This window comes from Sinocyclocheilus anshuiensis, unplaced genomic scaffold (assembly GCF_001515605.1).
Source record: "Sinocyclocheilus anshuiensis isolate Anshui unplaced genomic scaffold, SAMN03320099.WGS_v1.1 scaffold2321, whole genome shotgun sequence".
Taxonomy (NCBI): Eukaryota; Metazoa; Chordata; class Actinopteri; order Cypriniformes; family Cyprinidae; genus Sinocyclocheilus; species Sinocyclocheilus anshuiensis.
The window spans coordinates 132,703-146,749 of record NW_015551128.1 but is presented as its reverse complement, the minus strand read 5'-3'; the positions used below and the strand labels follow the sequence as shown (position 1 = coordinate 146,749).

Here is a 14,047-nt window from a genome sequence, read left to right as displayed (position 1 = left end):
CCAGAGTGGCCACTGAGCCGTAGATACTCGTCAGTGACCGAGTCAGCCAACCACGTTTCTTCCTGCGCTTAACTCCTCCACGCTTACCCCTTTTCGTTTTAGTCCTCCTCACCGAAGACTAGGCTCCGCACAATCCCGCGGGTAGTTCTCCGCAATTCCACAGGGATGTCACACACTGGGTCCACAGAACCGGCAGCTGCGCGCAGACCCAGGATGTATTCCCGGGAGAGCATTGTGGTGTTAGCTTGCCCCAGCAGAAAAGTGCACGCCACTCCGACCAACAAAGTGATCAGCAGGAAAAAACGATCGCTGTCGCTGTGAACTAAACATCTTCGCGCGTACACACACGCCAAACCACAACGAATTTAAAAAATAAAGCATGTTGTGGTTAAGTCCTAAAACGGAAATAAACACTTAAACAAACAAAACAACGGACCATTAGACGCACAACCCTGCCGGCTGCCAGATGAACAGCGCCGGATATCGGCGTCGTAAGGTCAAAGATGGTAGATAAATGCTTGGAAACATGCTGATACTACACACCTATGAAGAATGCAATTCATCAATAGTCAATACCTGAATACAGTACATATTCTGAAATATTTCAAACCTAGCTAGCGTTTAATTTTCTTTACATTTGCATTTAATCTTTTATTCCGAAATCTTAATCCTACTAATTATTAACACTTTTTAAAAACAAGACATAAAGGTCTCTCAGTCGCTGAAAAGTGAATGACACTGATAGCGCAACTGAACTGAATTTCTGCCCTCAATTCATAATACTGACACGCAGATGTTTTAGACTTAGATAACTTGTCTTCATTCTTATTGGCTCGCGAAGTAAATGCACACGGCTAGAATGACCAATAAACTACCGCGCCTCATTAACTATTAAACAACATGCACACTGAAACGATATCCATTGGTCAAAATGTTCATCCCTATGGAAATAAGGCGATTTGAGGCGGGACTAGTTAAGTAACTTCGTGGATACGACAGACCTTGTGACCGCAATAAAAAGTTTGAGAATTCTTGGTGCATCAAACTACTCTTAATGTGAGAGACAGTTTGAATAAGTGGAAGCTCTGATTAAGCGTCTCCTGCATCCAGCTTTTCCCCAGGTGTTGAGAAACTGATACTGTTTTGAGATGTCTTCAGAAATTCCGGAAATATGCAAATCCTTGCTTGAGTTCCCCTTCTCTGTCCCTTCGCTTGATGACAACGGTAAGAATTTTCTCTATTGGCTCAATAGAGGGAAATTGGAACACACCAATTTACCCGAATTCCCACCATAGAGTGTGCAACTGACACATTTGGTATACTGCAGGATTGTACTTGTGATATTAGATACTACGTATGTCATGCATTAATAGATGGTACTTAGGTAGTGGCACATGCGTTCAAAATAAGACGTACATTGACTGAATTTCCTGTTTTATAGCACTAAGTAATGCATTATTTTAGATGAACGTGAACTTTTTTTATGATTAATAAGTGTCAACAGCATTGAGAAATAGTTTGCTAACACAAGGTTTTGGATACATTACTAAAAGTGGCAAAACAGACTGTATTTGCAATTAAACTATTAATAATGTGGCTTGTTCCTACGTGGTGTCTGTTCTAATTTATATATGTATTTAGCAAAATTATCCAATATAATTATCTTATGCATAGTCTTATTGAATATTGACAGCATGCGGACTGTCATAAAAGTTTTTGTAAAGATATTGTTGTTGCACCAAGTAATTTGCTAAATCTGATGCAGAAATGTACAACTTTTGATTTATTTCAGTCATCTTCTGGACAATATGAACCTGTAATTGGTATAAAGACGAAAATAACAAAAACAAATATTAAAAAAGTATGCAACCGCAAATAAAATGTGCAAAAATACATGCATAATACACAAAGATTGTGGAATGCAATCGCAGATTGTTCATTTATAATGTATTGTATGTAATATATAACAAAATATAGAGCATGAAATAACATAAATTGCATATCACCTCTCGTAAACCCAAGGGCAAGCTGTTTGCATCCTCATTTTACACGTGAAACTTGCGATATTTTTCCTATACATTTGCTGCTTCGTGATTGGTCTGTATCATGTCTGTATGCACACTGTGACTGCCATGAGTGCACGTGCGAGGCCATGCGCCAAAACCCGCCTTGAACTGGTTAAGATATGGGTACACAGACAGTTCTCCCGCGGGACATGAGCTAATTAGTTGCAATGACGAGGCATAGTATTGTTTTAATCCCTGACACTGTTGTGTTATTAGTGCTGATTAAGTTAATGCTTAATAAAAAGTGACCTTGAAGGTCACTCGTACTATGAAAGCGAGTTTAAGTGGAATAAATTGGTAAAAGTTTAAAAGGCATGTGATTTTAAAGTTTTATATGGTATATATATGCCCACAATTTAAACCCAACTGTGTCAGTGTATCAATATGGGTCTCGTGACACGCTTTTCTAACACATTTGTGAAAATATATGTAACCGTTTTGACCGACCAATGAGGGAGTCGCTTTTGACGTCAACGACACACTGACACACCTCCGTGTCATCGCGCCTGTTTAAATATTCATGAGAAGCGAGCGCAACCAACCTATCCGCATCCAAAAACTAGTGTATCGTGTGTATATTAAAACACTCTCTCCTGTAACTAACTGGAAAATTGGGTCAAACACAGAAGTAGAGTCTGAAAAGGAAGGGTGTAAACTGATTTCAGATTAGATTTTTTAGCACATAAGGCATTGAAGACATTATTATCATTTTCCTGATGTAACTAAGTTAGGGATTTCAAGTTATCTTTAAAGTTACGCTATTCTTACGCGCGGCACGACAGCATCGGTCAAAATGGACGTGGACCCTGTTTCCGTCTCGATAGACGCAGACTCTGATGCTCCTTCTCCTGCCTTTCCAGTAGTTTTAAAGAAAATCATGGAAATTCCGCCACCGAATCTTCTCGAAGGCGATGACGGTAAGTGGCTCTGCACCAGTCGGCGCTTGTGGCTGCGCAGAGGCTTGCTGTCTGTGCTCGCTCTATCGCCGAATTATTGTCGAATGCATCATGTATGTTAATATAAAACAGACCAGGACACTTTTCTCGTTGTGTAAATATATAACGTGTTTATTTATGTTATTTATAACATGGTTCACGGCCTTAATGTTTTGCATTCTAGCGAAAAACTGGATCGAACTAGTGATGTCCGCTTCGTGAATGAATGTTTTTTTTCCCCCGGTTATTTGAACGAAACTCTTTGCAAGAACCGATTATTCCAGTCACAAGATGAAACTGATACTTTGTTTCCTTTTCCAAATGGGCACTCCTAAATCTTATTAGACTTTTATTACTTAACGTACCAGTCATATTGTTAACTTGATTTTTTTAAGGTGAATTTATTCTGTTGACCATTGCCAGTCTGCCTAATGTAAACTACGTGTAGATTTGGAATTTGAACAAAACATTACTGTGTTTTTATATGACAGAAAATGATAAAGAGAAAATATTTGAGGATGTGGACTCTGAAGGGGTCAGTGGAATGGGACCATCAGCTGCCTTAACACCTGCCATCTGGGAAAAGACCATTACCTATGATGGCGAGACCTTCCACCTGGAATACATGGATCTGGAGGAGTTTCTCATGGAGAATAGCATTCTTGCCGCAGAGGATGAGGGTCTGCAAAAGAGTCTTGTGAAAGAAAACGCACAACTGACAACTGAAATATCATCCACAACCTCTACAAGCAAGACAGCCCCAGCAATCTCTCTTATGCCAGTCATGGAACTGGATCAGTGTGAGGAGGAAGTGGTCACAATCACGGAATCCAGCTCTAGCTCAACAGCCACCAAATCAGGTCAGCAGAGAAAACAGAACACAGTGTACTTTCTGTCACAACACACTTAATCCATTACACAGTCAAGCTTTTTATCATGAAGATCCAACTTAAAGACTCAACAACAATTAAGTGATATTTAAACATATTCAGTTTAAATAGCAAAAATGTCTGAAACTAATGAAACTAGAATTTGATTTAATTTCATTACTGGAATTTACTAATTCACCACAGATGAGGAGCGTGTGACGCCAGAGCCCATTAATCCAGATGATATCGAGGTAGAGGTCCCCTATGAGCCAGATCCCACAGACATTGTGCTGTCCAGCATACCCGGAGGTGAACTGTTCGACCCTCGCAAACATCGCTTCTCCGAGGAGGAGCTGAAGCCTCAGCCTATGATCAAGAAAGCAAAGAAAGTGTTTGTGCCTGAGGAACATAAGGTAAACACACAGTCGAACCTGTATACACGTTTAAAAAAGAACTGGTAAAAATGACCAAAAAATGACTAAAACTAACTAAAAGTGTAAACTGAAAATATAAAAATAAAAACTTATTTAAAATATGTGACCCTGGACCACAAAACCAGTCTTAAGTCGCTTGGGTATATTTGTAGCAATCCTAACAAACCATACGTCAATGGAAAGCTTATTTATTCAGCTTTCAGATGATGTGTAAATCTCAATTTTAAAAAAATTGACCCATATGACTGGCTTTGTGGTCCAGGGTCACATATTAATATAAACTATATTCATATCTCAAAAACACTAAAATAGCACTGACTTAAATATGACCTTAATATTGTATAACATTTTACTTAACGTGATAGTGAACCCAAAAATGAAAATTCTGTCATTAATTACTCACCCTCATGCCATTCCAAACCCGTAAGACCTTCGTTCATTTTCAAAACAAAAATTAAGATATTTCTGATGAAATCCGAGAGCTTTCTGACCCTGCGTACACAGCAATGGTACTACCACATTCCAGGCCCAGAAAGGTAGTAAGGACATCGTTGAAATAGTCCATGTGACATCAGTGGTTCAACCATAATTTTATGAAACTACGAGAATACTTTGTGTGTGCAAAGAAAACAAAATAACGACTTTATTCAACAATGTCTTCTCTACGGTGTCAGTCTTCGATGCGCGCCCACGAGAGTACCATGACGCATGCGTGTGGTGCTGCTGACGCAGGAGCCGGTGTTCTGACGTAGTTTACAGGCAGAGGAATGCACACGGATGCGTCGTGGTACTCTCGTGAACGCGCATTGAAGACTGACACCGTAGAGAAGACATTGTTGAATAAAGTCGTTATTTTGTTTTCTTTGCACACACAAAGAATTCTCGTAGTTTCATAAAATTACAGATGAACCACTGATGTCACATGGACTATTTTAATAATGTCCTTACTACCTTTCTGGGCCTTGAACGTGTCAGTTATGTTGCCGTCTATGCAGGGACAGAAAGCTCTCGGATTTCATCAAAATATCTTAATTTGTGTTTCAAAGATGAACAAAGGTCGTACAGATTTGGAACGACATGAGGGCGAGTAATTAGTTTTAAGTTTAAGTTTTGCCGATATTATCGGCCGATATGAGCCTGTCGCCGATATATCGGTATCGGCGAATATGCCGCCGATATGAAAACAAATTTTACAGAACATATAATGCAGATAAAATGCTTGAAATGGTGTAATTACTTAGTTTGTCCAGCAGAGCGCGCTCCATTGTTTGCTACTGGCGACCTGGATGAAACGCTTTAAAGTTTAAGTCTATGGAAAACCATTGAAACTTTGAACGGCCATATCTCCGTAACGGCGCGGCGAATCCGCACCAAATTCGGGGGATCTCTTCAGCTCAAGGAACCCTCTCGAACGCGAATCGAGTGTACGTCTCGAGGCCCTCTTTCGAATGAGACCACCTCCGTGTGGATAGCCCCCGGGGTTCGGGAGTTACGGGTGGTTAAATTCGCGGGCCGGCGCCGACCGATCTAGGCCGTTTTTTTTTTAACTCCCTAATATCGGTATCGGTCCCAAAAAACCCATATCGGTCGGGCTCTAGTATTTTCTAACAACACAGGGTCATTATCAAAATAGAGAGAGAAAAAATCTTGTTCCACAACATTTGATTTTATGTCCACTCACTATTTCAGGACGAGAAATACTGGCAGCGGAGGAAGAAGAACAACATTGCAGCCAAACGTTCACGAGATGCCAGGCGCCTAAAAGAGAATCAGATCACAGTACGAGCAGCCTTTCTGGAGCGAGAGAACTCCGCTTTGAGACAGGAAGTGGCAGAGTTGCGCAAGGACTTTGGGCGCTTCAAGAACGTTGTGGCACATTATGAAGCCAAATACGGACCGCTGTAAGGGACAAACGTACACGCATATTATAAACACATAATCGAAACAGCCCCACTCAGAGTTAAAACACAGCAACTCTTATAGGTGAAGTAGTACTGTAAAAAATGTGGTGATTAACAACCTTTTCTCTTCTTTTTCAAGTGCACCGGCTGAAGACTTCTAAACAATTATTGATTTATTTGCATTTATGAAAGGCAATAAATTAATAATGGTGTGGAATGAAGAGGAGAAAGCAGGAGATAAATGAATATATGAGTCAAACTGTAGAGCTAAGTGATATTCATGTTTTTAAAAAATCCTGTCAAGCACTATTATCAACATATCCCCTTCATTTTAATCTTACTTCAGTTCAAAAGCACACCCATGTATATCCAATAGAGCTTTTTAAGTCTTTTTTATTTTTTGTAATACACCATGGTAAAAGAGTTCTCCCCTCTCTTGTTCTTGTTTTATAATATCAAAGTAGTTTTAGGAAATGTTTATTGGATGTCATTGGTCTTTATTCATAAAGAATGACTGGCATTGACTTCAATGTACTTTCTTATATATCTTTAGCATGTTTATCTTTGACTTCTCTGAAAAATTACATTAATTCTAAGAATTCCTTTGGCAAATTTGGTACAGGGTACCAAGTGGTGCATTTTGCCTGCAAAAGTAGAAACAAGATGCCATTATTGAAATACGGGGAGAATGTATCACATTAATAATGTATCATTACAAATAACTGTTAAAACGGAAACAAAACTGTAAGCAGGAATTGTAAATTGATCATGTTTTGTGCTGCAAAATATGTTTTTTGTCTTACTGTCAGCAAGTGCTGGAATTATGTGCTCTGTACATCTGCGAAACTTAAAAAAATATTTAGATCTGGTTTACATTTAGTGTCTTTCATAATAACGTGAGTACATTCTCTAAAATCATACCTTGTTTACTTCACCATGGTCATTTGCCCTTTATGGGACCCATGGAGGTCAGTTTATGTACAGAAATAACACTGTACATGTGACGGATCTTGTATCTGCTTAGAACTTAGAAAAACAAATGAAGTGCCGTTACAGTTTTTCATATGTATCATATGATGTATATTTTTTCAGATAACTTCAAATATTTTACAAAAATGGCTTTGCAGTGTGAACCACACCATTCATAGATTAGTCAATATGAATCCGTAAGTGACTTCAGCAGAGCGCTTGTTTATAAAGGGTGCCTAGTGTGTTACATATCACAAACCAAACTCAAACCTCTCGTAAAGGCAATGCCACTTTCCTGCATTTTAGGTACATATTTTGTGCAACTTGTCTCTGTGATTTTGAAACGTATATCATTAAAGAAAGAAGGCAGAGTCAAGTTTCACAAACAGTCAATATCGTGTGTTATCCGTTCATTGTGTGAAGTGGAAATTAGGCTAACTTTTATTACAAAGTTTAATTTTGCAGTACTCGCATGATGTGACCACATTTGTCCATTTTCAGGTGTTCTGTGGAGAGGGAATCTCATATGTAACGTAATCTTGACCAAAGCGAACTTTGATCGAACACTGAAAAACACAGAACGACTCCAAATAAATCAGGTGTTTAAACTTTGCATATTTGTGGTCTGTAGGCGCTTTTTAAAAATGCACCTACGGTTTGTCATTTCTCCTTGAGCGTCCTTTCTGATGAGTGTGAAATGTGAGATGAGGGACAAGACAATAAAATGGAACTGAGTTTGATGGCTGTTCTGAAAGGAATAGTGACTGTTCCTGGCAAGAAGCATTTCTTCTGTTGAACTAGAAGAAAACTCAGTTGCATGAGTTTGAGATGCCAATTTTGTTGCAGTAACAAATCTTTTTGTCAGATTTGAATGTTTTTCAAATTGTTACTGTTCTTTTGGGAGGGATGAATTCTCTTTGTAAGTCTTATGAATGTTTTTTTTTTTTACTTGTAGATATTGCCTCGGCATCTTGTTGTCAGATGTTTTGTGTTGTACATATTAAAGAATTAAAAAATGTGCCTTGCTTGCATGTCCTGCATTTATAACAATACGCATTGTGCATAATGCTTTGATGCCTCAGAGAATTATGACTGAATCTCAGATTTCAGATGGGAGAGGAGCGTTGTGTAACACAGACAGATGGCAAAAAAAAGTTGCATAACACCGAGGGTGGGGCTAAAGAAGGCAGTGTGATATGCAGATAGACTAAGCTGAACCAAATGAACTCCAGTCTGAAAAAGAATGCAGCCATTCGTGGTGGTTTTCTTCAGAAGTGATCACATTTCATTTAGGATTACCTAACATTTATTGAATTACAATTCCCAAAAGGTTTTGACCAGCATATGCCTAGCAAGCCTATACAATCTCAAATCACATATCACAGATTCCTTTACTTAAATGGGCCAAGGCACACATTTAAGAGCAAATCAGAGCAAATGCAAGCTAAAAATAAGTTTTATTCAATATATACACGTTGGAGCTGGTTTATGTTGATACATATGAATTTGACGATTGATCAATATTGGATTTTGCTGATACAATAATGTGTTTAAAGAGACAATAAGAAGATTGTGTTTATACTAGTAAAATCTATATTTGGTATGTCTTTCCTTCCTGTGACATTGTGCCCCTGAGAGAAGCCACAAGAGCTACCTCGAATTAAACACCGGATACGGTTTGTGTAGCCAAAACATCAATAATGCCCAGAATGATTTGATGCATAATGCTGGACTTTTAATTATAAATAAGCCCAGGTCTCTCATCTTGAAATCTCTATAATACTTCCAGCTGCTAAGTCCAAAAGTTGATAAAGATAAAACATTCATTCTTACAAGCATCTAATCATCTAATAATGAAAAAATTTAAAGGTTGTCAATAGCCAGGTAAATACTAGAAGACTGCAGGTTATAAGTATGCAGTATTAGAAGTATCAAAATCAAACAGAACAGCATAATCAACATCACAGCATTAAAAAATGTATTGTAACAACGTGATAACAAAATGGAAAACTCTTGCATGGAAAAACTGTGACAAAGAAAATCCCTTTGTTTCTTCACCTCTTCTTGAAGCCGTATTTTTTTCTCTCATAGAAAAGGTCAGTCTTCGAGCTGCCGAGGTTCACGATCTTGGGGCAGCCATCCCTCTGATGGGCCAAGGCACACATTTAAGAGCAAATCAGAGCAAATGCAAGCTAAAAATAAGTTTTATTCAATATATACACGTTGGAGCTGGTTTATGTTGATACATATGAATTTGACGATTGATCAATATTGGATTTTGCTGATACAATAATGTGTTTAAAGAGACAATAAGAAGATTGTGTTTATACTAGTAAAATCTATATTTGGTATGTCTTTCCTTCCTGTGACATTGTGCCCCTGAGAGAAGCCACAAGAGCTACCTCGAATTAAACACCGGATACGGTTTGTGTAGCCAAAACATCAATAATGCCCAGAATGATTTGATGCATAATGCTGGACTTTTAATTATAAATAAGCCCAGGTCTCTCATCTTGAAATCTCTATAATACTTCCAGCTGCTAAGTCCAAAAGTTGATAAAGATAAAACATTCATTCTTACAAGCATCTAATCATCTAATAATGAAAAAATTTAAAGGTTGTCAATAGCCAGGTAAATACTAGAAGACTGCAGGTTATAAGTATGCAGTATTAGAAGTATCAAAATCAAACAGAACAGCATAATCAACATCACAGCATTAAAAAATGTATTGTAACAACGTGATAACAAAATGGAAAACTCTTGCATGGAAAAACTGTGACAAAGAAAATCCCTTTGTTTCTTCACCTCTTCTTGAAGCCGTGTTTTTTTCTCTCATAGAAAAGGTCAGTCTTCGAGCTGCCGAGGTTCACGATCTTGGGGCAGCCATCCCTCTGTGTAACAATGAAACAGACAGTTCTTTAGAAACGTAATAAAAAACATGCATGTAAACACACAATAATTACACTTGATATTTTATTCATATGAGATTAAACAGCAATCCAAGGACAGAGGAAAAATCCCTGATACTGGGCAATATAGACTTAGCATCAGCCAGTCAAACAATACTTAAGCAGAGCCAAATTTTTTACTCACGTCTTTCTCCTGGATGGTGCACTCTTTGCAGTAGTAGGCATCAGATACTCCAGGACCTCCACAAATGACACAGCGCCCTTGGTAAGACCCATAGTTGCATTCGTCACAAATACGAACTAGTGTACAAGGCCTGACGTAAGAGTCACAGATAACGCATTTGCCATCACCTTAAAATGAAAAGAAACAGACATTTGTCGAGTTAAAGAGCACAACAATGAAGAAACACCATTCTTATCAAACAGAATTGCAGCATATATGTATCACTTAATAGCCTTGAAGCTCATGGTAGTTCTATTTTTTACAACACTGTTAATTTCTTTATGGAAAAATATGAACGGATGTTTGTTTGTTTTTTTGCTACTGTTGGACACTATTTATTTAGTGTATTACATGTGAAAATGTATTGAATATTTGGGGGGAATCACTGAAAACATATGAGATTTCTTGGTAATAACAACAACAAAAAAAAGGCCAAGCTTCAAACCAATAAAGTCAAAAACTTACATTTTTCACATAGTCTTCCAATGGCTGCAACGAAAGGAAAGATCCAATTAGATTCAACGTATCAAACTGAAACATTGCAAATGAACAAAACAGCAAAAGTTTTTAAAAAAATGCTGACAATACTGCCCTCCAACTACTGAGGCGCTGTATTGCAGTAGTAGGCATCAGATACTCCAGGACCTCCACAAATGACACAGCGCCCTTGGTAAGACCCATAGTTGCATTCGTCACAAATACGAACTAGTGTACAAGGCCTGACGTAAGAGTCACAGATAACGCATTTGCCATCACCTTAAAATGAAAAGAAACAGACATTTGTCGAGTTAAAGAGCACAACAATGAAGAAACACCATTCTTATCAAACAGAATTGCAGCATATATGTATCACTTAATAGCCTTGAAGCTCATGGTAGTTCTATTTTTTACAACACTGTTAATTTCTTTATGGAAAAATATGAACGGATGTTTGTTTGTTTTTTTGCTACTGTTGGACACTATTTATTTAGTGTATTACATGTGAAAATGTATTGAATATTTGGGGGGAATCACTGAAAACATATGAGATTTCTTGGTAATAACAACAACAAAAAAAAGGCCAAGCTTCAAACCAATAAAGTCAAAAACTTACATTTTTCACATAGTCTTCCAATGGCTGCAACGAAAGGAAAGATCCAATTAGATTCAACGTATCAAACTGAAACATTGCAAATGAACAAAACAGCAAAAGTTTAAAAAAAAAATGCTGACAATACTGCCCTCCAACTACTGAGGCGCTGTAAACAACCGACCAAGCACGTTTCCATCTGTTGCTAACTTGCTACAATACCAGCGTTTTCTCAAAATAAATATCTGGTTAAGCTGTTAACGGTTACCTAAAGCAATAAATTAATCTCCTCCAATTGTATTTTTAATTTGACTATTCATTCATCTGATTTTAGCTCTAGCAAACATTGTCACTGTATTGTTAGCTATAAATGTTAAACAAATAACAGTTATATTAAATAGGTATTAAACTCTAAATCTAGATCTAATAAACAGAAACCTTACCGACTCCAGCCTGTTTCCTGCAAAAAATCAAATCTGGGTGATGTTTGGCCATTATAAAGCACGAACGCAGACTGCTAGCCAGACACTAGCGGCGATGCAGCGATGACCTCCGAATTTCCTCCTTCTGATGTTTTGGATTGAAGGCTCCGCAACGTCTTCCTGCCACCTACTGGACGCAATAACACATGATCATAAGTGACAAAATGTCATGCATTACATTTTTAGGGTATAGAGTAGGGTTAGGGTAGAGTTTTTTTTTTTAAAGGCAAGTATGTATGTATTAGACCAAATGTGTACTTCTAAAGATATCAGACATGTGTTTCATGGCGAAATCTTATCCAAACATTGCCAATAAAATTACATTCTCAATAATATAAACCGGAAAAGGTCAGGTGGAGGATTTGTCACAGTGGAGGAGGAAGTGCTCCTCCGTCTAAACTGATCCTGATCTTCATTCATTACAGATTCGCTCTTCTTTAGGTAACCACGTCTTTTTATGTCGTCCTCTTTTTATGGCCAGCTGGTGGTCACTCAGTCTGTACTTCGTCAGTAAATGTCTGTGTGTTATATTCCTGACTGAGACCAGATAGTCAGCCAGACTGCACTCTCTGTTGAGTTTCAAATAACATTGGAGATGACTTTGGTCTTTGGTTTGTTCTTTCCAATGCTGTATGTATGTCTCCTTCTCTTCATTCATAATTTCTTTGATTCTTCCATGTTTTTCAGGGTTGGTGATATAGAGTGCTTTGTTAGTCAGATCTGACACCATTACACAAAGATGACTTTTTTGAGCACTCTTTTTGTGTGTGTTTTTAGTGCTTTAAAATGAAGAGAATCTTCAGAACTAGAGTTTAAGTGGATCCAGAACTTTAAAACTCTTTTTTAAATGATTAGATTTAAGGGGAGACGGCCTAACTCCGCTCTGCAGGCATTAATCAGCTATCATTTCCCTCTGATTTTAGGAATAAATTATGGGTAGGGATTGGGTTTAGTCTATATTTTTGGACAGTTATGTTGATCACAAAAGATGTTGATCCAGGAACATGTCTTACTTGGCAAAATCACGGCGACCGTAAAGGGTGTGTAGTTATTCGTTGGACCCCAGATCTCGCTTCCATACAGGGTAATAGGCAGCATGACACTATCGAATATCTTTGTCCAAATTCTGATGGGGATGTTTATTTTGAATGATTCTCTCTCTCTCTCTCTGTGTGTGTGTGTGTGTTTGTGTGCGACAGTGCGAGTGATGTGTGTGTGTTTGTGTGCATCAATTAAAGCAGCGCATTAATATGGAACAGTGATTAAACTGACTTGGAACTACCTGTGCATTAAACGGTTTTACTGCATACCTGCCAGCCAATTGGAATCCAGTATTCAGACAGACCATGGAATAACTAATGTTAACAAATGGAACCTTACTGTAAAGCGTTATTTAATATATTATGAATCTGTGCTTGGAGTTATATATTTTTTTACCTTTTTATATAAATGTTTGTATATTGTAATGTTTGTTTATTGTATGAAATTGTTGTTTGTATATTATATTAGCTAAGATGCGTAGTCTACTGTTGCCTGCTACTGTATAGCTTTTATGGTATAAAGATATAATTATATCCAATATATCCAATTAAAGCAATAAGCCCCAAGAAGCAGAGTGCCTAAAACCCCCTTAGCTGTTATAAATTCACTGTAAACCATAACTTCATGGGGCTTATTGCTATTATAAAACGGTTATTCCATATATGTAGTAAGGTTTCACAAAATAAAACAGAGCAAATAAAGTGTAATGACTTAAAAACAGTATTCTTCCACCAAACAATGTAGTTCCTCAGAATCGGTTGTGGTTGCAACAAAGTGGTTGCCGAGCAACACACAAATGTAAACAAAGGTGTATGTTTGTAGCAGAGCCGTTGAGCTGCGTCTGAAAGCCTTGGCAGATGACTTGCTGCCTCGCTGCCTAATGAGGCAACGACTTTGCAGGCAGCGTTTTTGCACGAAGGCACCTCATGAAACTGAGTTCAGACAGGCTTCTGAGGCAGCGTAACGGTTTAATGATCTACAACAAAATAGAACGAGTTTTGATGATAACTAAATGAATATTTAATTATTATAATACTGATTTCTCGCTAGAAATAACATCAAAAGTGCAAAAAGTTAGTCAGAAACATACATTTAAACACAAACTGACCACCAAACGCAACTTTCAGATACCATCTTTATTTTTTTTT

General features: G+C 37.8%; 2 protein-coding genes across 3 annotated transcripts; one reads left to right on the top strand and one right to left on the bottom strand.

Annotated features, from left to right (window-relative positions):
• The first annotated feature begins 975 nt into the window (after positions 1-975).
• Positions 976-8,194, top strand: LOC107663181 (thyrotroph embryonic factor-like). Of its 2 annotated transcripts, none has more exons than XM_016453354.1 (5): positions 976-1,224; positions 3,493-3,861; positions 4,075-4,283; positions 5,994-6,205; positions 6,345-8,194. In XM_016453354.1, the coding sequence occupies exons 1-5, from the start codon at positions 1,149-1,151 to the stop codon at positions 6,364-6,366; spliced, it is 888 nt and encodes a 295-aa protein (XP_016308840.1). In that variant the 5' UTR covers positions 976-1,148; the 3' UTR covers positions 6,367-8,194. The 2 variants fall into 2 exon arrangements, with proteins under 2 accessions (XP_016308840.1, XP_016308839.1); XM_016453353.1 differs by lacking the exon at positions 976-1,224 and adding an exon at positions 2,455-2,983.
• A 420-nt stretch (positions 8,195-8,614) lies between these two features.
• Positions 8,615-11,983, bottom strand: phf5a (PHD finger protein 5A). The gene is made up of 4 exons (XM_016453357.1): positions 11,820-11,983; positions 11,401-11,424; positions 10,269-10,435; positions 8,615-9,318 (listed from the first exon to the last, which is right to left on the bottom strand). The coding sequence occupies exons 1-4, from the start codon at positions 11,869-11,871 to the stop codon at positions 9,229-9,231; spliced, it is 333 nt and encodes a 110-aa protein (XP_016308843.1). The 5' UTR covers positions 11,872-11,983; the 3' UTR covers positions 8,615-9,228.
• Between the last annotated feature and the right edge of the window lie 2,064 nt (positions 11,984-14,047).